Here is a 25,885-nt window from a genome sequence, read left to right as displayed (position 1 = left end):
TATAAGGTGACAGAGAGAAAGAGAGAAAGAAAGAGAAAGAGAGAGATTTCATTTTTATTTTTTTATTTTGTTATAAAAAATATAAAAATAAAATAGAAAATGAAATTTTTATTTTTTATTTTTTCTTTTAATCAAAATAAATATTTAAATAATAAAAAAACTGAAAAAGAAAAATATAAGGGCAAAATAGTCATTATGAAAAGGTTTATAGAAAACTGGACCAAACTCGCAACAAAATGAAAACTTTGGACCCGTGGTGCTAGTCAAAACTTTTTTGAACCAAAGTGGCAATTTTGAGCAAACCACAGGGACCATTTGTGCAGTTTTGTCTTTTTTTTTTCATGTCCTTAATCATTTTTAAATTCATGTTTTTATAATAAAAATGTTAAAAATAATAATTTGCTAATATGAAATAATTTCTCAGCTATCATTGATTATCATCATGTATTTCAAAGTTTGGATGAATTATTTTTCAAAATATAATGTTGAGGTGACACAATATCATTGGTTTTTCTTGTTTTCATGTTTTTGTAAATTATTTGCATTTTCGCATTAACTCTTCCCTATATATATATATATATATATATATATATATATATATATATATATATATATATATATATATATATATATATATATATATATATATATATATATATATATATATGCATGCATGTGTTTGTCAATTGCATTTTCTTCTCTATGTCCACTTCCTTTTCAAGTGATTTTGGGAGTGTTTGAATTCAACCCTTTTCTATTCCAGTGCATTGTAAAATCAGGCCAAGTGCATCGTAAATCAAGTTATCAAACGGTCCGGATCAAGTTTCGTCTATATAACTAAAAGTAATGTCTTTCTGACGCAACGCAATAGAAAAAATTATATTAAAAAATGTTTACTATAAGAAAAGAAACTTGGGGTGGCAAATAGGTGGGATAAGAAGTATGTAGCATGACCAAGTGCATTGTATCAAGATTCCCACGTGCAATTATGAATTAACATTATAATATGTTCTAATGTGGTATCGTATATTTATATTTACTTTCTTAAATTTACTAGTTCACTCGCAGTTATATCTTTTTAGTTTTTACATGGATAAGATAAATTGTTATGGGTTGAACAGGGTATTTGATAATCATATAATCTTGTGTTACAAGCGAAAATACTGTTTTTTGTAATTATATTTAACAATTTGATAGTCCTTTTAACAAAATGTCAAATGATCATCACAAGTTTAAATTTGGCCTCATATACATTAGCAGTTTCTGACTCTATTATTGCTCCCACTTATTTGAATCTTAAGATTAATTCTATAGAAATGATACTCAAAATCCGAAACTCTGGATGTTTGATATCGATTATTTAAAACAACATATGTTTTTTAGTAAAAAAAATAACTTATTTTTGTTTATCCGGTAACAAAACTTAATAAGGTGATAAATTGGTTTTTACTATTGGGTAATGATCTTTATATGTCAAATGAAAAAATAATTTATCAAAAACACTCCTTAAATAAATCAATATGTATTTATGAAATCTTTCTATTCAAACATTTAAAACTATTTATTAAAAGTGTCAAAACATAATAACTTATTAAGCATTCTAAATAAGCAGTTATATATATATATATATATATATATATATATATATATATATATATATATATATATATATATATATATATATATATATATATATATATATATATATATATATATATAACTGCAATAAAGTGCTTATATATTGGTCTTATAATCGATTTAGTCCTTATATATTTTTTTTATTCAATTACGCCCCAATTATCGGTAATCGTATTCAATTTAACCCTTTAACCCGGTCAACAGGTCATCCAACTTTCAAAAATTACATTTTGGCTCAGATTTCAAAATTTATTATAAATTTGGTCCAAATTTTATACTTTCGGCCCAGATTTTAAATTTTGTTACAAATATGGTCCAAACTTTACCCTTTTTTGCCCAAATTTTAGAATTTTATTATGAATTCAACATAACTTTAGTTTTTTTACAACTTTTTTTCACAAAAAAATGTTTCTAATAAGTTTTTTCTTTATAAAATCATATTTATACAAAAAAACTATTTTCACATAAAAATCTTATATTTTTTATATAAAAACTTTTTTTTGTATATGAAGTATCTAGATATAAAAATATATATTTATTAAGTATATAAATATATACAAATCCGTTTTTATAAAAAAATGTATACAAAAACATATTTTACAAAAAAAATATATACAAACACCTATCACATTTATATATATATATATATATATATATATACAAACACCTATCACCTAACCAAAAGATAAGCAACAACTAATTAATGTGTCAAGAAGGTTTTAGGAAGATTTCTTCCCACTAAGCTTGGACTTTTTCGAATCAATCACAAAAACAATTTACCTTTATAAGATGAATTGGCATTCAGTTCAGGTGAAACAGGAACTTCATCTAGATGCCTTGGAATCTCCTTCCACAACTCTAATGTATGATCCATCGATTCACGAACTACCTTCACCAGTTACATTTGCTAATCCAATTAAAGCCATTAGGAAAAGGAATTGCCCAATTCTTGAAATAATTTTACACAGATCGTATATAGAATATTCATATGAAATTGAAATAGTATGATTTGATAATTGATACCTTATCGAATCTCTTATTCTCTAAAGAAGCAAGACATGATGACCTAAAGGTTGTCAAGTAAACCTTATCCACCATTGCCAACCTTCCTAATGCCTCAATTTCCGCCTTCCTGCACCGCCCAGCCATCATTACTCAAAAAGTCAACCAAGCATGGAATCAAGGAATTAAGTGAATTCTGGTTAAAAGAAGCACCACTAGTTGTAGCAATGGACAGCAGAGTCAGGGTCATGGAGGCGGCGAACGATGGCGGCAAGCATTTTAGAAATGTGTGGTGACAAAACATCACCGTCAGTTACCGAAAAAGAAGAATGGAGAAACGGTAGAGATGAAGAGGGAGAACGGAATAGTAAGTGAAGGTATTAGGGAGAGATCGGTTCTGATGGAAATCAAATTAGAAGAAGAAGAATTCGGTAGGTGGTGCGGGGAGGGAAGATGGAGTGAACGGTGGAAGGATCAGGAAGCATTAAGGTAGAGAAGAATGTAGATCGGTGGATGATAGAATGGAGGTGGTTGTTGGTTTTAGTTCAAAAATAGTTTCATAAACTAGAAAAATATGGCAATAGAAGACTTTAATTTTGAAATAACATAAACATTTTATACCCACCAAGGATCTTCTTGCAAGTTATAGAAAGATTAAAACACCAACCATAGAAGGATGAAGAAATAACAATCTTTGTAGTTCTTTGGGTCGTCTTGGGAGACTTGGAAGTTGATGAAGAATATGAAACGTTTGAGACACCAAAAATGACTCAACTTGATGTAGATGCTAGTCCAAAACTCTTAAACCCTTAAGCTTTAAGTTCATAACCAATATGAACTTAAAGAAGGCTAGAAGATGCAAGTGTTCTTGAAGAAAAAGAAGAACAAAAGGAAGAGAGTAACTTGCACCATGCAAGTTACGGTTTTGAGATGGAGAAATGGTGCAAGCCATTCAAGAGTTCAAGCCACTTATTTATATGCATAAAGTGAAGGTATTAACCATTAGGTCTTAATCCTTTAAGAACATATGTCCCCATGTCATAAACATGTCTCCCATGCTTGAATTCTTTTGAATAAACATGTCTTCCATGCTTAACACATTATCTTTATTCAGTTTTTTAGAAATTGTATATAAAAAGAAGAGCTTGTTTATATTTTATAAACTCAAAGTTTATAAGATATAAACTTTGTCTTTTCCTAAAAGACAAAAAACATAACTATTCCAAAAAGTTGTACACAACTAATTAATTCATACATTATGAAATAATATATGTTGTATTACTTGCTAATGAAAATTAACTATTTCCTAGAAATAAATAATTTCCAATTCAATTATAAAAGTTTTATTCAATATTTATTAAAATCGATTTCTAATAAATAATCAATTGTATCAAGTTATTCTTTGTGACCCATTAGTATCATATGTTATTTAGTAATATCACTTTAATACTAGATCTTTCAATCTCCCACTTGCTTAAGACTCATATTAGACTGAAATAGACAGTGGTGAACGTCAGGTCTGGTCTACATATGTTGTGATGTGATGATTTTATGGTTTGATTCATTAGTTTGGTCACATGAAAACCAACAAACACTGCCCCAAGTACAAAGAAATTTCCAACATCAAAACACTTTAAAATATATATATATATATATACATATATATATATATATGTATATTTGACAGTGTGTGTTGCTTGATACAGTAACCAATTCCTTCATCAAGCCAAAGAACAAAGATCGGTTACTCCAAAGACTTAGATCAGATGTGTCGCCAAGAACCTCGTGTTCTTTTGTCTGACTGCCCATGTGTCCCATTGGAAGAAGCTCAAGGTTCTTTACTTCTCTTACATTGTAATAATCCATCTTCACACTTATTTGTAGTTATGTTTTTTTTGCAGGCAATATAGATACTGTGAGCAAGTTCATAGGTTTAGAGTCCTTAAGTGGTGTTATTAAGGAAGAGTGGAGACAAGTGAGACACACATTTAAAAAAATCAGCACAAATCTTGTTTACAGTGAGGCACACATTAGGTTATTAGAACCATTAGTTTGTAAATTTCTATTACAACTTCTATTGATTTGTTTTATTTTTCTATATATGGAATGATTATTTGTATGACATCAAATTTTATGTAATGGATTGTTTTTTTTGTATATGATATTTTATTTGCTATTATGAGACATTAAATACAAATTTAATTTGCTATAATTTGTGTATAAGGTAAGTTTATTAGTTATCCCTTTGCTACAGACATCATGTTGAATATGATACTTGAATCGTGATCAATCTCTTTAGTTGTTCAACTTTTGGTAATGCGCCTTAAATGTCTAACTCTCAACACATAAGGGGAACAAATCTCATCTTGACTACATAAGCCTCTTTCATAGTTCACACCATGCCTAAAAATGGCTTTTATATCTGCCTGTTTAAGGAACAACATTTGACCATATCAAACATAGTACTCCCTATACTTAAGTCCCACTACGTCTCTCGGGTGTTAAGGATACAAAGATAGTACCTTTTAATCAAGTATTATTCATGATAGCGATCCATGAGATGATCTTGATGCGGTTCAGTTCAATACTAGTTATGTGATAAGCACCTATGAAACTTGGTTACAACCACTTGCCTACTTCCATCTAGTGAGAGTCATTGTGATGAATATATCCCAATAACATTATTCATGGATTAAACATGTTAATATAGAACACAACAAGTATTAATGTGAAGACTATATCCCAATATATTATAACATTATCTAATAGTTGTTGTTATAAAGTTCCAATATCCAAATACTAAATCCAAATCAAAAATCCATTTCTAGAATAATAAAGTCTTATAGTTGAAGTGTGACCGTTCATACTTAGCTCAAAAGAATGACTTTATTAATGGATCTATAAAAAATTAATTTGTGTGAATTCTGTGAATACTATCATCTTCATACTTAACTTTACTCTAGGTATAGTTAAATATCTTGGAGAATATGATTGGTGTTCTTCCATGACATAGAGTCTTTTAGCTAGATTAAGTATACTCTTGAAGTCACAAATATTTCTATGTGATCCTTGAATGGAAGAAATCAACATAGTTTTTCAATGATTCTATTCATCCAATCATATTTGAATTCAACTTCTAAAGTAATGTACTCTAATTTTGTAGTAGATTATGTCATTATGTTTTGCTTGAACCTTATTCCAACAAGACTTTCCCTTCATTCCATAATGAAGTCAAAATCCAATTATAATTCATAATTATTTGTATCTGTTTAGAAATTAACATCTTGTGTATCTCTTTCCATAAAGATCATGTCTTAACTGATTGTCTCATATACATTTTCTTAGTTCTTCTAAAGTACTCTTAGAATGCTCTCTTAGTCATCCAGTGACTTAACCATGTATTCAATAAGTATCCTATGACATGCTTAGAGCATGATCGAATACCATGTCTTATGCATAATATGGCGTAAATGATGAATTCATTTGTCAAGCAAATAAAATATAAATCATTTCATCTAGTTCAAGCCTATGAGCTATGTATTTTTGAGGCTAGCTCAAAATGATGCCATAGGACAATCCTAAGAATTATCCAAAAGAATCTTGTGTCTTGATCCCTTTCAAGATATTGCCAATATATGTATAAGGACATGAAACTTTTAACATTCATTTTATCTATCCCTTATAGATTTTACATTCCAATAATGTATATTCTCCTTCCTAAGTCTTTCATTTTAGAAACACTTTCCGAGTCAACGTGAAAACGACCTTGCTTAATCCGAATGTGATTTCAAATGATTAAGTATGTATCACTCATATAAGATTAGGAATTTCACTATGCTCCCATTAGTTCTTAGTAAACACACATGTTCTATTTATTTTGATATAAAAACGTACCTTGTGGTTTTATATGAAATGATTATTGTAACATTGAGATGTTTGCTTTATGTCCACAAGTGGATCTCAAGCTCTACACATTTTGTTAGGATAACTTTGATTAAGAAAACCTCCAGTCTAATCTATATAAATATCTTCTAGTAGATGTCTATTAAGAAAATCGGTCTTTCTTGAAATTTAAATGCTATATCTCATATTAAGAATATGAATTTATAGTAAATAATATCTTTGTTGATCTAATCATAGCTACTTGTGAAAAAAAAAAGATTTGATCACAGTCAATGTCATGAGTATGATGAGAATCATAGTCAATGATATGAGTATCAGAAAAACATCTTACAACAAGTCTTGCTTTAAATGTGTATGGTTATCTATGTAATTTATTCTTTCCAGAAGAATCATTTTATCCTTCTAGCTTTTCTATAGGGACAAATTTTAATCAAGCCCCTTCTTGATTATCATACATGGATTACATCTCATGTTCATGACTCTAAGTCATTTATCAGATTCGAGATCTAACATAACATCTTGGTATTTGATGGATTTTACAGAAACCATCAATAAAATATTATCAATAAGAGATTCCACATTTATCAATTCATAGATGAATTCTACCATTAATGCGAACAATTTGTGTTTGTGAATAGCTATTATTCAATTTTAACAATCCTTGTTGAAATTAGTGCCAACTATTACTACATAAGGTTATGGTTCTTGAGCTGCTTCAAGTTCCATGTACCTCCCACTCGCTTTGTCATTAGAAGCTTGTTTTCTACTAACTTAGCTTTCACAAGAATAAAAAGAACTTATTCATGGTGGGTTTTCATAAAATAATCTAAGCCACATTTAGAGTATTATACAAATATGTACTTAGTAGATTTTGGGTTTAGAAGCTTTAGTCCAACATTGGCTTCAAATCCATAAAACATTAAGTAAGATGAGGATGGAGCCTTTTCATACTAGATCTTATAAAGTGTTTAATCTACTTGTTAGTTGGTATTTGTATTCAAGATACAATTAATAGTGATTGAAGTACTATCCCAAAATTATTAAAGGATGATATTTCTACCGATTAGAAAGTAAATCATACCAAGTAAGATTTAATTCATCATTTATTATCATTAAGGCCTTAGATGGTTGTTATTGGTTTGTATCTCAACTTTTGAAACCTTCAACAAAGATTTCACAATTATACTTTACCACGTAAAAATATAATTAAAACTAATATAGTTGTTAACAAAGTTGATTTAGTATCTTGTGCTTAATCTTAGACATTCATAGAAAGGAAGTCATACACCAAAGTGTATAGTTCCTTAATTATTTTCTCTACACTTTAGTGAAAATATCATTATGAATCCTTTACATATAAATCAGGTTCACATATGTCAAATACACTACATTATTTGCCTTCAAAGATCCCTTTCTTGAAGTTGGAATATGTTAATGTCATTTATATGATAAAGATAACAATGTCAAGGATGAGTTTGATTTAAAACAAGTTTAAGCCAAAGTGTTTTCATATAGAACTTAATTTAATTTTATGAAATGTTGATATTTACTTCACAACTATATTAAGAGATCCAATCTAATAAATACAAGTTAATCATTTCAAAAAATGATTAGGTAAATGATCAAACATTTGAATAAAATAATTTAGACATGCTAAACTAAAACATACATTGTTCCAAAACAAATATTGTTTTACATTACAAGTAATTTATGTTCTAAGCATAAATAATAAACTAAACTCCTAGAGTGTAGTTCCAACTTGATTGTGCTCAGCTTGGTTACTCTTCAATAAATATTTTCAAGCCATTTACAAATATTAGATTAACATTTAAGTATTAAGTACCTAAGTGTTATATTAAAAGTATGAACTCTATCTAGTAGATACAAGAAGTACTAGTCTATTCTAGACTTTCTTTCCAAATAAGAGGAGTAAATCCTCTTCCAGTGTCTAGTTTCTTCACAAAAGAAACAAGATCCATCTATGTGGGCTTTAGTAGATTTCTTGGGCTTAAAGGTGTTCAATCCATAAAACATGGGCCTCCTGGATCACACAAGGTGATTCTTTTAGCCTTGCATTATTCCAATGTTTAAACTAACTTTAAATAAAATATCACTGTATATCTTGGAATATTGCTTGACCTGTCATATCATCAAATATATGTTTAAATTATCCAAGACTTCCTAGAAGTCATGAATAACTATTTCTAGCTTGATGTTAGAAGCATCTTTAACATCACGGTGATGCCTTTACTAGGTATCATGTTCAGGTTCATTGCTCAAAGCAAATAGTTTAGGACTAGGACCTTTAAGTGTATATAATTTCATATCTCTTACGAGATTGCCTCTTAAGACATGAACTGATTCATTAAAGTTGTATTAAGTGAATGTTATTGTTTCATTAAGTCATTAAAGAAAATGACAATTCATGATAATGAGAATGGATTATATAACTACAAAATTTTTACAAAATTCATTTAGTATTTTCAATATTTAATCTTTAATAATTAATACCCTTTTAGTTTCCAAAAACAATAATTATCAAAGTTTAGGATCCAAGTTGCAAAACAAATAAATTGTTAGGTATCCTTTATCCCATCCATTTGATTTCAACTTGTTAGATATTGATTTTCAATTATATATTACTATATAATTTCTAGATTTATGGGATCGCTAATAAAAATTTTAATTTGGCATGTTTGATCCCATTTATGCCTCGAAACTCTCTTGCTTAGGTATCATTTATCACAAAAGTTTTCCGATCAAATCGTTTAATTTGAAAAACTTGTGTAATCGGCCTATAACTTGGTTATAGAAATCGCGAAGACACCCCGACCATCAAAAGACAACACTAAGCGGTTAGATATCATTTATCCCACTAGTGCATACAAGAGATTTGCGAGTGTTCTTCAAAAGGATTGCATAGATTTGAGGTTTGTAAAGAAAGGATCTTTAGATGTTTTATAATTTTAGTTTAAAAACATATGATATCATGATTATTACATGCATATAATAAACCATAGTATCAATTTTCAAAAGAAAATTACTTTTAAAGGTTCTATATATAAAAAAGCTAGTTTTTATATAATTTGATGCACTTTAATTTTAATAACCGGTATTAAGTTTGAGTGCATTTGAATGTTTTATATATTTAATAAAACTTTATTTTATTACTTATATATTTGGAGTTTGTACAAGTTACATAAATCACCATTTAAAAACTTATATGGGAGTGTTTCAAAAATCATCGTTATTAACGATTTTATAAAACGGGGTTTTATAATTTGTTACATCTTATGTCCAATTTTGAAAACTCAAACCCTATGTGATGTTTATTTTTTCTAAAATTATTTTAGCATGTGAAAAAATTAATTTATCAACCACACAAAATAATGCATAAAAAGATATGTGCATAAACATAGTCAACTAATGACAATTTTGTGAGCCAACACAAAATTGTCAAGTTCATTCCTAAAGGGACATTTAAATGACCAAAAAAATCTTCTTGTAATGTTGTTTTAGAAGCTCTCACTTGAATAAACACCCATTGTTTGCAAAAGTTTTGAAAGGCTTCTTTAAAGGAAAAACTGCAGCTTTCATGACACCTTTCAGAAAGTCATTTTTTTGTTCAGCACTTGTTCAACACATGTAAAGCATTCATGACACTTTTTAGAAAGTTTCATGTTCTACCCAACACATGTTGAACACAAAACTTTCCCTTTTGTTACATCTTTGTATAAATAAATTATTTCTAAAAACTAATCTATTACTTTATAAAAATAAACAAGAAAACTAATCTATTTAATTTATTACATGTCATATGAATAAATAAATTATTACAACCATTTTATAACAAAAATAACCAACACAACAACATAACAACACATTGGTCCTTGGTTAGTTAAAGCATATCATATACATCAATATACACATTAAATAACCTTTGTTTTTCTAAGACAACTTTAAATGACAAAAGATACATGAAACTTTTGTCACATAACGTAACCAAAAAAATTGTCATAGAAAATATGTATGAACTTATTTTTATACAAAAACAAGTTATCCATATTCTCCAAAAACTAAAATTTCCAAAAAAAAATCTAACCAAACTTGCAACGTGGCTCTAATACCAATTGTTGGGTTTTAATTCAAAAATAGTTTCATAAACTAGAAAAATATGGCAACAGAAGACTTTAATTTTGAAATAACATAAACATTTTATACCCACAATGATCTTCTTGCAAGTTATAGAAAGATTAAAACACCAACCATAGAATGATGAAGAAATAACAACTTTTGTAGTTCTTTGGGTCCTCTTAGGAGGCTTGGAAGTTGATGAAGAATGTGGAACCTGTGGGACACCAACAATGAATCAACTTGATGTAGATGCTAGTCTAAAACTCTTAAACCCATAAGCTTTAAGTTCATAACCAATATGAACTTAAAGAAGGCTTGAAGATGCAAGTGTTCTTGAAGAAAAGAAGAACAAAAGGGAGAGAGTAACTTGCATCATGCAAGTTACGGTTTTGAGATGGAGAAATGGTGCAAGCCATTCAAGAGTGCAAGCCTCTTATTTATATGCATAAAGTGAATGTCTTAACCATTAGGTCTTAACACTTTAAGCACATATGTCCTCATGTCATAAACATGTCTCCCATGCTTGATTCTTTTGAATAAACTAATGGAAAAGTCATAACTCTTTATCTTTATTCAATTTTTGGAAATTGTATATAAAAAGAAGAGCTTGTTTATATTTTATAAACTCAGAGTTAATAAGATATAAACTTTGTCTTTTCCTAAAAGACAAAAAACTTAACTAATCCAAAAAGTTGTACACAACTTATTAATTCATATATTATGAAATAATATATGTTATATTACTTGCTAATGAAAATTAACTATTTCTTATAAATAAATAATTTCTAATTCAATTATAAGAGTTTTATTGAATATTTATTAAAATCAATTTCTAATAAATAATCAGTTGTATCAAGTTGTTGTTAGTGTGACTTTTTAGTGGTGGGAACATCGAAAAAAGTGTCTATGGGGGTGGTGGGTTGTATGAGGAGATAACATATAGTGTGCTCTGGCCATCAGGTGGAAACCACTATCTTGAAGAACGGAAAAGAAAAAAAAAAGTCAAAAAGAAACCCACAAAACCAAAAAGGGAAAAAAATGTGGGCTAATAGGAAGCAAGCGGAAAAAAAATCCCCACCAATCACCAAGTAAAATTAAAAAATTAAGGGGTTGTTTGATAGTTGCTAACTGGGTTAGAACTGACTGAGTTAGAAACTGACTGGGTTAGAAGTTCTGACTGAGTTAATTTCTGATTCAAACTTGTTGTTTGATTTTATATCTGACTGACTAGCAAAATGAGTATATTTCCCTCAAACTATATTTTTTTTTTATAATGGACACTTGTATATTTCTTAACACTTGTATACTTCACACATTCGGTGGTTTTCAACATACAATTAACCATCAAGAAAATGAGATTTGATCAAACCATCTGCATAAAAGAAATTTGATTACATCAAACCATAAAAGAAAATTGTCCATCAATTTGATCAAACCATGGGTCATGGGTGTATTATAAAATCATAAACCCAAAATCAAAAGAAATTTCACATACAATCAAAATTAAATTCATATCAATTTGATTTAACAAGTTAAAAAAATTATATTAAAGAGAGTTGCCATAAGATTTCAAAAACTTGATCAAACCATCAGAATTTTACAAACAACAACAAAAAAATCTGAACAATCAACAGCAACAAGCACATCAAACGAGCACAGCAAGCAACAACAAAAAATCTCAGCAACAAATCGAGAATTTCAAAAATTGAAGTCATTAAATCAAAACAGTGGACAACCATCAGCACATGTAAGCAATTGATTTGCCAAATTATCGTAATCACATCACATAGAAGGAAATCAGATTTCAGTTAAATCAGTCGCAACCAATTTGAGTTCCAATTGTATCAGTTTACGATCCCAATTTGACAAATTCGTGTTCCAAAGTCGATCAATTCTCGATCCCAATTGAATCAGATACAAAATCGGGATCGATAAATTTCACGTTGCAGGTCGAGTATGCAGTTTTTCATCCTAGTGACTATGGAAGAAACTCTGCGATTGATTGCAGGAAACTTGCGTTCTTGAACTTTTGACATAGTACGAAGGAAGCAACGCGAATGGCATAAATGAGAAAGACGCAGGATGGACTCGGTCAGCAATCTTTCAATCATGGACCGAGTAAGGAGCTAGGTCAGTGATTGGTGACCGAGTCGGACATTTTCGGGCTTTAGCAAACGAGCGGACCCGGGCCGAGTCAGCCAAAATTGCTGACCGGACCCAGTCAGCTCATTTCTAATACCCACATTGATGTATGGTAGCTTCGCTCTTAATAATAAGTTGCATTTAGGGACCAAACGCATTTAGGGGCCAAACGACACATGTTCATGAGATCCCACTTTCCAATTTTGAAGATCTTTTTAGCGTGTTAACTTTTGCTAATTCCCGCATTTTAAAAGCATATCACCTAAGGATATTGCGTCTTACTTGACAATAAATCGAACAACTCTTCTTTAACTACAAATCTTGTCATCTATTTACAAACCAGGTCCATGTTTAAATCTCACAAGACACATTTATTCGCTAATATAGGTTGCAACTTGTTGCAAAATATGATATTTTAACGTCGAATCACAGTATGTCGTGGTGTAGTCCACCATATTTTTTTGCATTTGTGAATACTTGATCCAACTCTTCATTTTAACCATGTCAAATGGGGCTTTCTGACCATGATCTTTGATTACCACCAAAATGCAGTCATGTCGATAAGATCATATTGTTGTTTAGATGTCATTTTTTGCTACGGAAAAAATAGTACATCATGTGTGTGTATCTATATTTCACAGCATTCTCATTCTAAAATGTAAAGTTTTTAATGGCGAGAGTATAAATCGCATTTATAAAAAAATGTAAATATCCGTATTTCATTCACGTAACTTACCCAAATAGGAAAGTAAATCACACATAACAATTGGGGTAAACTTTTACTTTCCATTTGCAAATTGTCTCAATGGCAGTGAAAGCACAACCCCAGAAACAATATAAGCTTCAACTTTGTGAACACATAAATCATGTCCACAATACCCAAAACCCATGTATACCAAGAAATAAAAAATTAAAAAAAAGCAAAAGGGCTTTTCTCTGTACATATCTATCTCAATTCTCCAATACCTTTCGAGTGGTGATAACTTGTGGTAAATAATGGGATAATCTTTATATCAGCTTATACACAGATCTGAAATTACAGGAAAAAAAGATTGTTAAAATAAAGATGGATATTCTATTTAAGGAGAGTTTTTATCTTTCAAAATGGTCCCAGGCCAAGGGCAAATGTGGAAAAACAAAGGAACCAACACAAATAATAGTTACTCAGGATGTTCAAATATACCTTGTTTTAGATTCGCTGTTGTATGCAATTGCCCAAAGAGCCCCCATCAAACCTGTCAAAATTACGATTTTGGACCTGAGCAGCTTTCTTCTTTCGTGCATTCATTAATGACTCAAAGCTTCTTCCGGGACTTGCTGTATGAGTAGGACTACCAAGTTTAGTAATGTCGGGACACCTGTCGGAAAGTGATTGGTGAGTTCCACGGAAAGGTGATCTTGGACCATATTGCCCTTCTGTCCTCCACCAATATTTAGGACTCAAGAACTCGGTACCCATGCAACAAGAATCCGTGGTTGAAACTCTCCCACTTGATATTGCTAAATCATATGATATTTCATCAAGTGCTCTTTCTAGACCATTTACTCGTGTCTCCAAAGAATTCATCCCACTACGAGAATTTCCCATGAATTTCTGAAATAAATAAATTAAACAAATAGTTGTTGATGAGTAAAAGAAATATTTGAGAGGGGTATTAATGTAATAATGTCAAAGCACCTGTAAAAGATTTAAGAGATTGGACTGTTGATTTTCGATCTGAACAAGTTGTTTTTGGATCCGAGACAAATCTTCAACTTCTTTTTGGTTTCCATAATCATATTCGATTGTGTTTCCATTTATGTCAAACTCACAATCATCAATAAATGGAACCACACGAGAACCAAATCTTGAACCATTAGGTTTTCCGAAATTGCCCTCTCGTGTTTTGTTGGAAATCACCTGTTCTGTAACTCGTTTTTCGGTTTCCAAGATGATGGTTTTGTCTGTATCTACTCTTTCAGAAGGCTCCATTTTTTTATTAATGAACTTTTCTTTACAATCCATGGATACAGGAATGTTAACTTTGGAATCAGTTTCTTTCTCAAAATCAACTTTTCTGGCAATTGAAGCATTTGGTTTCCTGTAGTTACTCTTTGGGGGACTTCTACTTTGCGTTGTGGTTGGAGATGATCGTTGAATTGGAGAATTTCTGCTACTGGGAATTGTTTCCTTTAATGGAGTCTGTAAAGAGGTAATAGGAGGACCATTATCTGGATCCATAAGAATCAAATTAGGTATGAAATAATTTTAGTTTAGATCACCTAACACACTTTTACCAGAAAACCAACCACCATGATTGAACAAAATGAAAAATAATACGAATACCTAACCAAAAGATAAGCAACAACTAATTGATGTGTCAAGAAGGTTTTAGGAAGATTTCTTCCGACTAAGCTTGACTTTTACGAATCAATCACAAAAACGGTTTACCTTTAGAAGATGAAATGACATTCAATTGAGGTGAAACGGGAACTTCGTCTAGATGCCCTGGAATCTCCTTCCACAACTCTAATGTCTGATTCATCGATTCACGAACTACCTTCACCTGTTACATTTGTTAATCAAATTGAATCCATTAGGAAAAGAAATTGCTCGATTCCTGAAATGATTTTACACAGACCGTATGTAGAAGATTCATTTGAAATTGAAATAGTATGATTTGATAGTTGATACCTTATCGAATCTCTTATTCTCTAAAGACGCAAGACATGATGATCTGAAAGCTGTCAAGTGAACCTTCTCCACCACTGCCAACCTTCCTAACGCCTCAACTGCCGCCTTCCTCGCCGCCCAATCATCACTACTCAGAAAGTCAACCAAGCACGGAATCAAGGAATTAAGTGAATTCCGGTTAGAAGAGGCGCCACCAGCTGCAGCAATGCTGCCGATAACAGTTAACAGCGCAGGTTTAGCTTTGAACCCATCGGATTTAATCAATTTCAAAACCCTAGGCAATAGCTTTTGCAACTGTGCCGGTTCAGGATCCGGCGACGCCTCTATCGCCGCCGACAGACACAACGCCGAGCCGATCTGAGAGTTCTGATCCTGTTCTGTCAGAACGGCTTCCACTAACGGCTTTGACAACGAAGAGAAGGACGGTTTAGAGATTTCCGATGCAATGGACGACACAGCTCCAACGCAGGCAGACCGGACAGCGGAATCAGGGTCACGGAGGCGGCGAACTACAGCGGCAAGCATTTTAGAAACGTGTGGTGACAAAGCATCACCGTGAGTTATTGAGAGAACACCCAAGATACGGACGCATTGCCTCCGTACAGGCGACTTGTCAGAAGACGACGTAGCCGAGAGGTAAGTGAGGAAAGGCGCAAAAGAGTCATGATTGAGGCTGAGAGCGATAGACTCCAGCTCCGTCGCAGCAACGGCAAGCGTATCACGGTCAGAGAGCTTGTTGAGGCAAGTGATCACTCGGTGCTTGAGATCTTGTTGAGGTTGTGCCGGTGATTGAGGAGTTAATGAGACTCGTTTAGAAAGAGACATTCTCCGAAATTTGGTGTGGAGTATATCGTGAGAAAGGTGCAGCGGTGTAGCACCACCGTTTTAAGGCGGAGGAGGCGCAGGAGATGAAGATGGCGATGGAGGGTCAAAATTGGATTGGGTCAAGCGTTTACTGGAAGTACACGAAATGAATTGCTTATAAATGGAGAGAGCGAAAGGAGAACGTGGAGGAAGAACAGCAAGATGGATATTTGTGTAATTTGCGCTCTGTTATTTTAACAATGTTTAATAACTTAACTATATTAGACCAATCAATTATTATTGTTATTATTATTATTATTATTAAATCAAATAACAGAAAACAAAACTATATTAGACCAATATAATCTTTGTATTAATTTGTGTCTATAAAAATCTTTTATTACTAAAATATTTGAGATAATGGTATTTATTAATTTTTATAAATTGTTATGTTTTTTAGTACAAACGATAAGAAATACAGTATAAGAAAAAATTATGCCTGTTAAAATAATAATAATAATAATAAAACTCAATATTTAGAGGTTTAAAAACGGTAGACTATTATGGTTACAAAATAATTGACCTCTATAAATAACGCTTTTTTGATAAATTTGATTTCACTATTTAAATTATTTCTCATATATTTTATCAATATTTGGTTTTTTACACCAATTTTAATTACAAAACAATAAAAATGCCGAAATGCTAATTTTTGAACACTAAGGGGGTGTTTGGTACAGGGAAATAAATGTAGGGAAAAGGAATTGATTCATTTTCTCTTGTTTGGTTAATAAAAAAAAAGTTAGGAATTGATAAATAAATCAATTCCCTTTCCATCAAATTCATTTTCTATTTTTAAAAGAGAAAAGAGAAGAAAAGATAGAACGACGTGATCGAGAATCAAAATAAAAAAAAGCAGAGAAATCAAATTGCCCCCCATTCGAACCTCATTACCCCCAATCGATCAAGATTTTTCAAAATTGGCTACCGGATTTTCATGCAATCGCCCCACATAAGTGATCAAAACCAATTTTTTTTGCCCTACATATGTCGATACATAATCAAAGTCAGCAGTATAGGACCGAAGTCACGACTGTATACGATTGAAGTCACGATTGTTTCTCCATTCACGCATTCTTCTTGGGCGATTTTTGTTTTATCCTCTTCCAATTCAAGGTGTGATTGTTAATCTTGATGTCAATTCTTCCAATTAAAGAATTCATTGAATTGTGTTAAAAATATTGCCAAGATCGATTCTGTAAACATGTTTGAATCATGTTTTTGATGTTAAAATTTGGTAACATTGTTAACAGTACAACGGAAATTGCTTTTCTATTGCAGATTTTCTTTTTTTGAACTTTTACCCAACTTTGAACCACCATAAAAGTATCATACAAGCTTGGAATGATGTGATTTATTTTTCAAACTGTACTCCTCTTTATTTTCTATGTTTTAGAGTTAAAAATCAGCGTAATTTGTTAAGTTTTGGTTGAGTTATACAGCCACAAACAGGAGCTGTTATGATTGTTTTATGATATTTCTGCACTTTTTATAAATTTTATCAAACTTTGAACCATCATAAAAGCTTCATACAAGCTCGGAATGATACAGTTTTTTTTTCAAACTGTACTCCTCTGTATTGGCTACGTTTTAGACTCGAAAAACAACTTAATTGATTAAGATTTGGTTGAGTTATACAGCCACAAACAGGAGCTGTTATGATTGTTTTATGATATTTCAGCACTTTTTATAAATTTTGTCCAACTTTGAACCATCATAAAAACTTCATACAAGCTCGGAATGATGTGATTTTTTTTTCAAACTGTACTCCTCTGTATTGTCTACGTTCTAGACTCGAAAAACAGCTTAATTGATTAAGATTTGGTTGAGTTATACAGCCACAAACAGGAGCTGTTATGATTGTTTTATGATATTTCAGCCCTTTTTATAAATTTTGTCCAACTTTGAACCATCATAAAAGCTTCATACAAGCTCGGAATGATGTGATTTTTTTTCAAACTGTACTCCTCTGTATTTTCTACGTTTTAGAATCAAAAAACAGCTTAATTGATTAAGTTTTGGTTGAGTTATACAGCCACAAACATGAGCTGTTATGATTGTTTTATGATATTTCAGCACTTTTTATAAATTTTGTCCAACTTTGAACCATCATAAAAGCTTCATACAAGCTCGGAATGTTGCGATTTTTTTTCAAAGTGTACTCCTCTGTATTGTCTACGTTTTAGAATCAAAAAACAATTTAATTGGTGAAGTTTTGGTTGAGTTATACAGCCACAAATAGAAGTTGTTATGATTGTATTATGATATTTGAAACATCTATTATGTAAAAAACAATTTGTAGACATGGCATGGCGAAACAAACACACATGGACTACTGAAGAGGATGCAAAATTAATTGAGGCGTTGTTGGAGTTACATGCATCCGGAAAGTATGGTGGTGCTGACAACGGATTCAAACCCGGTTATTTGAAGGCAGTGCAACAATTACTAGATGTAAGTCTTCCTAACTCGGGTTTGAAAGCAGAGCCTCATATTAAATCGAGGATGAAGACATGGAAAAACCATTTCAACATCGTGCACGATATGGTATATGGAACAAACACAAGTGGATTCGGCTGGGATACAGATAAATGTTGTGTTACTGCCGATGCTGAAGTTTGGGATGAGTACATAAAGGTACTATATGATTATGTTTGTAGTATTTTTAGAATCATTTAAACATATTGTAAATTAATAGTAACCATTTAATTTTGTGTCATTCTTGTAGAGTCATAAAGGTGTTGCATGTTTTCGCGATAAACCATTTCCCCAATTTGATAACTTATGTAAAGGATAGAGCTACTGGTCATGGAGCTACTGATCTTGGTGAAGATGTGACTGAAGAGACACAAAGAAACTCTATTGTTGATGTGGAAGGGTTGGAAGAGATTGTTGAAGAGACGCAACAAACTGCTCGTGTCAATAGTAAACGCAAAAGGCCTCCAACGGATGACACGAAAAGCTCTTATAAGGAAGCAGCGAAAGAAATGAAAGAGACTTTCAAGGAGGTTGGTGAAAAACTTAATGAAACAATATACAATATAGGAAGGCAAGAAAATAAAGAAGCATGTGATATGATAGATAAAGTTATCGAAGATATACAACGCATGCCAAATATCAATGTCAAACAGCGAATTAAGGCGATTGACATGTTTAACAAAGATCAATTTCGTGCTCGGGCGTTTTTTAAGATGACAGAAGAAGAAAAGATTTGTTACATGGAAATGATCGGGGATGGCTCAATATCATGATTAGGTTATTTTTAGTTATGTTTTTATTTTTTTATTTTTTAGGAATTTTGAAGTTGATTCTTTGCACATTTAGTATTAGACATAGTTATGTTTTTTTATTTGTTAGGAATATTGAATTATACTTTTTGCATATATCATATATTGGACAAAGCTTTTAAATAGTATGATTTGCATATTTCTTTAAAATCTATTTGTAAGTTATTCTTTTACATTAGAAATATGTTTTCCAACACAAGATGTATAAAAAATAATATTAATTGATTAGAAAATAAATTATTTAGTAATAATTAATATTAAAATAAAAAAATAAAAACATAAAAGGTGCATATTTTGACTAATTAAGATGTACATCATAATGCATTTTTATAAAAAAAAATCTTGTTTGAAAATAAATAAACAAGGTAAAAAAACTCATTTCCGTTTCATTGATTAATACAACCAAACAAGAGAAATGATTCTCAAAAACTTTCTCTAGTGGATTCTCAATTCTACCAAACAGGGGGAGTCAATTCTCTTTCTCCAGCTTAATTCTTTTTCTCTTCATTTTCATTCTCTGCATCAATTCAATTTCTTTGTACCAAACGCACCCTAAAGTTCTCACTTCCACGACACTAAAATTTTACACTAAAAACAAAAAAAAAAAAATCAATTTTAATAATGAATAACAAATTCTTTATCATTTAAATTTTTATTTAACCCAACTAACTTTTGTTATATTTTTAATAATGAATAACAAATTCTTTGATTTATTTTTCATTAACATAAAATTGGTGTTGAATATAGAGGTCTAAAATGGTCTTAAATTATCTTATATATATATATATATATATATATATATATATATATATATATATATATATATATATATATATATATAAAGGGTTAGGTTTATTTCAAACTAATATATTTTATGAGACATTTAGATGCAATCATATCCACTTATTTTGGAGATTAAAAAAAATTAAAATGCAAAATAATTGAAAGATTTCGAAAAAAATTAAATATTATTTTCATTATTTATATTTTCCGAAAAAAATAAAAAAAATACCGTTTTTTTTAATATCTGTGAAATATTCTAATATAAAAATTACAACCAAACATTTAAAATATTCAGATATTCTACTAGAATGTTAGACTACAAATATTCAAACAATTTTAATAAAATATTAGAATATTCTACAAATTCTAACAATTTAATAGAATAATAGAATATTTTAATATATCTAACAATTCTAGTAAAATACTACAATATTCTAACAATTTATTAATTCTATTTGAATACTTACAGTTTAATATTTTATTAGAATATTTCACATATATTTAAAAAACGGTAATTTTTAATTTATTTTATTTTTATTTTATTTTTTTGGTAAATAAAATAATGGAAATAATAATTATAAAAATAATTTTTTTTATTTTTCCTTTTATTTTGAGTTTTTGATTTATTTTTTTATTTTTTGAACTCCAAGATGAGTGAGTAGGATCGCATTCTCATGTCTCACAAAATTAACATTGTCTCAAATAAACTTTATATATATATATATATATATATATATATATATATATATATATATATATATATATATATAGAGAGAGAGAGAGAGAGAGAGAGAGAGAGAAATTGTGAGAGAATATGGGTGAAGAAAACTTTGTTAATCACATTAAAATGATAGAAAACTTCAATAGAAAAATGTATTTTTGTAAATATTTTAAATTTAAATAGCACGCTTAAAATGATAAACAAATGTACTAACACCAATATATGTAGGCCTGTCGAAAAAACTCGAAACTCGTTCTACCCACCCGACCCGTTTCGAATTCGGGTAGAATGGGTCGGGTAGAACGGGTAATGGGTATGAACATCCGGGGAATAGGTTAACCCGATAATAATATAGGTCGGGTTTTAGGTATGAATATTTATTTTCGGGTATACCCGAATACCCGAATTCGTTTTTTAAATAATATCAAATATACAATGCAGTCACGTATGCACACTTCAAATAAAACAAAACCCTTCGTTTCCTTCTTATGAACGACGGCTCGACAGTCGACACAAACTTGCAACGGGAAATGAATATGGCAACGTGAAGATGCAAGACTTTGTTTTGTTATGTTTAGACTTTTATGTTTTGAGTTGGGTTATGACTTATGAATTTTACTCTTTTTGTTATGTTTGGAGTCGGGTCATGACTTATGAATTTTACTCTTTTGTTATGTATAGACTTTTATTGTTTAGTTGGGTTGTGTTTAGACTTTTTTTGTTGTGTTTAGACTTTAATTATTTAGACTTTTTTTGTTGCGTTTAGACTTATTATTCCATGCTAATCATATTCATGGTTTTTTTTTGTTTTATCAAAATTTGGAATGAAATTAAAAAAGTACATAACATATTATAATGATTTGTATTGTTACTATATATGTACTTGTTAATTATATAAAGTATTTTCCTACCCAATTCTTTATTAAACCAACCAACATGTAAAAAAAATATCAATAAGTGTCATTTAAGAAATTTTCGGGTATACCCGATAATTATCCGACCCGACCTCAAACCCGAATACCCGAAACCCGAAAACCCGAATTACAATATAGGTCGGGTATCGGGTATTTTTTTTCTTAAGGAAATACCCGTTCTGCCCAACCCGTTCTACCCGAAACCCGAAAATTTTACCCGTTCGACACCCCATAAATATATGTTTTCTTTTTCATTCATGAATTAAATTCTATCTCCAAGCATATGCAATTAATGATTTAAATCCAAAATAGCTTTTGATATAATGTATTGTAATAATATTATGACAAATTTCATAAGTACTATATTTAAAAGAATTTTTCGTGAATTCCATCGTATAATTTGTATATTTAATGAAATTTATAAACATTTACGTCGAGTTCACGAACACCGACATATAATTCACAAATCAGCCACTATAATATTGTATTATGTGAAACATTGTTGTCTGTTGAGCAAATAGTTGTCTTTTCAACAACCAAAAGTTGGTTTTAAGGTTTTTACGTAAAAATTAAGTACTCTAAAACGAGTTTGCTAAAATTCGAATTTCAAAACTTTAAAAACATGTAAAATAACATAAAATAGTTTATAGGTCATTCAAATACACTTTTTGTATGTTTTAATTTCCGTTGTAAATCTTCGTATTTTCTTGCATGCAATCTGAAAAACTACATTTATTATGAATAGTTTATTTTGTGTTTCAACATTTATTTTATATATATATATATATATATATATATATATATATATATATATATATATATATATATATAGAGGTTCAAATGTTTTCACTATCTATTGTGTGCATGTATGACTGATTATAGACCAATCATTTTAGTTATTTTAATGCATATTAAATGTTAAAGATGTAATAAATATTCATTATATCTTCGACATGTAATATGTATTAATTACTTTCTTAAAATAACTAAAATGATTGGTCCAAAATCAGTCATACATGCACACAATAGATAGTGAAAACAAAATAACCTAACCCTATATATATATATATATATATATATATATATATATATATATATATATATATATATATATATATATATATATATATATATATATATATATATATATATAAAAAGTCTCATTGAGATCATGAACTATTTTAAGATCTTATGATCAAATTTTGAGGCATTAAATTAGAAAGGTACACCATTAAAATTATATATGCAAAACACCGAATCAAATACCTCCAAAGCACACGTCTTATTGTCAAGTAGATTGGAACTAATTGTTCGCTATGACGTTTTGATCCTGTGTTCAATGATGCCTTCATTAGAACTGAATTTGATTAAGCTAGAATCAATATGCAGTTCATTCCTTCAATTCGGAAGTAATTCTTTTCGTCCCTTACTTTGTACACGAACATATTGTTGCAACGATCGAAGATCTCAATAATGGCATAACCTAAGACGAAATACGATCACCAGCTCAAGTTTTGTTAATGACTCTTCACTCTCTTAATCTCTCTCATCTCATTGTGCAATCGTTCCTTTTTTATATCGCTTATACACAATTTGCACATTGTGTTCTTGTAAATAGGACTCGTATCAAGTATTCTTATGATTCATTCTAACATTTGTTTTGTTGCTTCTTCGCGTTTATCATCATCAGGTCCATGGAGGTGAAACTCCTTGACGCGGTGGGTGAAGTTATCACAAACTACACCAAACCAATTGCAACAGTTGTCATTGGACCAAGAAGATAAGTAGTTAGCATGGTCTACCAGGTTGTTCTTGAATTGGATAGGCACCAATCATTCAGTGGATATACGTTGTACTTGATCTTAGTTCTTATTACAGGAACACAAGGTGCAAATTGATGAAGCAAAGATCTCAACAATGGCGAAATCTAAGACCAATTAATGTGCACACAAGGTGGTTGTAAAAATTCCAACAATATGGATATTATTATTTTGTGATACATTATGCCTCGATGTGATTATGTGCTCAATACATGTTCCTACATACTCATACTTTTCATTACAAATGTTTTACATCTTCTCATTGTCAATTTATTACAAAAATGAACAAAACTTCATTTGTCCATAGGTGATTTTGTTGTTTTAGTTACCACAAAATGCTTTGCAATTACCCTTGATCAGCTCAAGTTAGTTAGAGAACACACTAAAGACCTCCTCAAGACTACTTATTATCATCATGTTATGGTTAACATTAAATCTTTTCCTTTTTTCATCATCTTATTTTACTATAATATTTACTAGCATCTCATGTCTTGCAACACATATGCCATATGGTTTTAATTCTAATTTAGTTCACCAATATTTTATCAATTTCTTTGTATTTGTTTTTCTATAAGAGGCTATGATGTGATGGTTGGTACTCTATGGTAATGATGGTGGTGATGAAGAAGATGAAGAAGTTAGTAGGGTTCTCTGATGTAGGGTTCATAATGAGGAAAATATGATCAACATCTACATCATGTTTCATCTATGAACAATGTTCACAAATGTACATTTGTTCATCAATGAACATATGTAAATTTTTTGAATATTTTATGTCTTCTCTATTCAATGTTTTGAAATATTGTTCATTTTGTTCCGACTAATGTGCATATACACACACTTTACATATAAATAATGAATATGTGTGGAAATAGAAACATGCATATGTGCACAAACAGAAACGTGCATATGTGCACATCACAAATATACACATGCACATTTGTGGACTCTTTTCCTTATTTAAAAAAATGTCTTAATATACTAAGATATTGCTATAGATGTGATTTCTTGGAAACAAATTCAAAAAATGTTTTTTTCGAATGAGATGTATATGTGCACATTTAATGTGTACAAACACAAATATACATATGTGTACATCACTATTATAGACATGTTAAAAACATAAATATACACATTTGCATATTTTACATATAAATAATACATGTATGCACAAACAAAAATATGCATGTATGCATAAACATAAATGTGTGTGTGCACAAACATAAATGTACATATGTGCACATAACAAATATGCACAACTATGAACTTTTTTTGATTTAAAAAACATATTAATAGGCTAAGACATTGTTATAGAACGTAATTCATTGAATTCTTTTTTTTTAAACATTTTTTTTCGAGTAATGTGTATTTGTGCACATTTTATGTGTACAAACACAAATGTACATAATGTGCACATCACCAATATAGACATATAAAAACATTAAAATAAAATTATATATCATTATTGATGTCTATTTATAGAGAACAAAAAATTATGAATTTTGGTATTTTGGTTTTTTTCGAAAATAAATAAGCTTTAAAATTTGCAAAAGGAAAAAAATAAGTAGGTTTTTGTTATAGTTTAGTACATGTGTGTCCAATTTACTAAGGTACAACCTTTTAATTTAGTAGTTGATATATTGATCCTAATGATCTCAAAAAAAAACTAGTGCTCTCAATAGATCCCCCACCCCATTGTAGGGGTCGAAATTGGTTGTGAGGTGTCGAAGCATTCCTGGTCATGTTTTAGTGTCGAAGACTCTTTTGTTGTTTTTGCATAAGGGCATTGTTAGTGTCGAAGCTGTATTGTTTAGACCCTTATGTATTCTTTGTACGCTTTTGTCATCCTTATAAATATGGGATTGGTACTAGATTTAGAGTAATCATCTTTTGGAGTCTTCAACTTGTACTCTATTTTTCTCTTGTTATCTTACTGATATGCTATGTGATCTGTTAGACTGTTTGTCTGGTTAAGGATTGTTATGTGATTAATTGTTTATTGT

The 25,885-nt window shown here is 30.2% G+C and overlaps 1 protein-coding gene and 1 pseudogene across 1 annotated transcript; one reads left to right on the top strand and one right to left on the bottom strand.

Annotated features, from left to right (window-relative positions):
* Nucleotides 1-13,510: 13,510 nt before the first annotated feature.
* On the bottom strand, nucleotides 13,511-16,513 carry LOC145101041 (TORTIFOLIA1-like protein 5). The gene is made up of 5 exons (XM_079038206.1): nucleotides 15,494-16,513; nucleotides 15,251-15,365; nucleotides 14,498-15,030; nucleotides 14,003-14,413; nucleotides 13,511-13,849 (listed from the first exon to the last, which is right to left on the bottom strand). The coding sequence occupies exons 1-4, from the start codon at nucleotides 16,316-16,318 to the stop codon at nucleotides 14,009-14,011; spliced, it is 1,878 nt and encodes a 625-aa protein (XP_078894332.1). The 5' UTR covers nucleotides 16,319-16,513; the 3' UTR covers nucleotides 13,511-13,849; nucleotides 14,003-14,008.
* Nucleotides 16,514-18,661: 2,148 nt separating this feature from the next.
* LOC145098053 (uncharacterized) lies at nucleotides 18,662-19,608 on the top strand (annotated as a pseudogene).
* The last annotated feature ends 6,277 nt before the right edge of the window (nucleotides 19,609-25,885 follow it).

This window comes from Lactuca serriola, chromosome 4 (genome assembly GCF_051521515.1).
Source record: "Lactuca serriola cultivar US96UC23 chromosome 4, Lser_US96UC23_V15, whole genome shotgun sequence".
In the NCBI taxonomy this organism is placed as follows: domain Eukaryota; kingdom Viridiplantae; phylum Streptophyta; class Magnoliopsida; order Asterales; family Asteraceae; genus Lactuca; species Lactuca serriola.
This window is presented reverse-complemented; position numbering and strand designations above follow the sequence as displayed.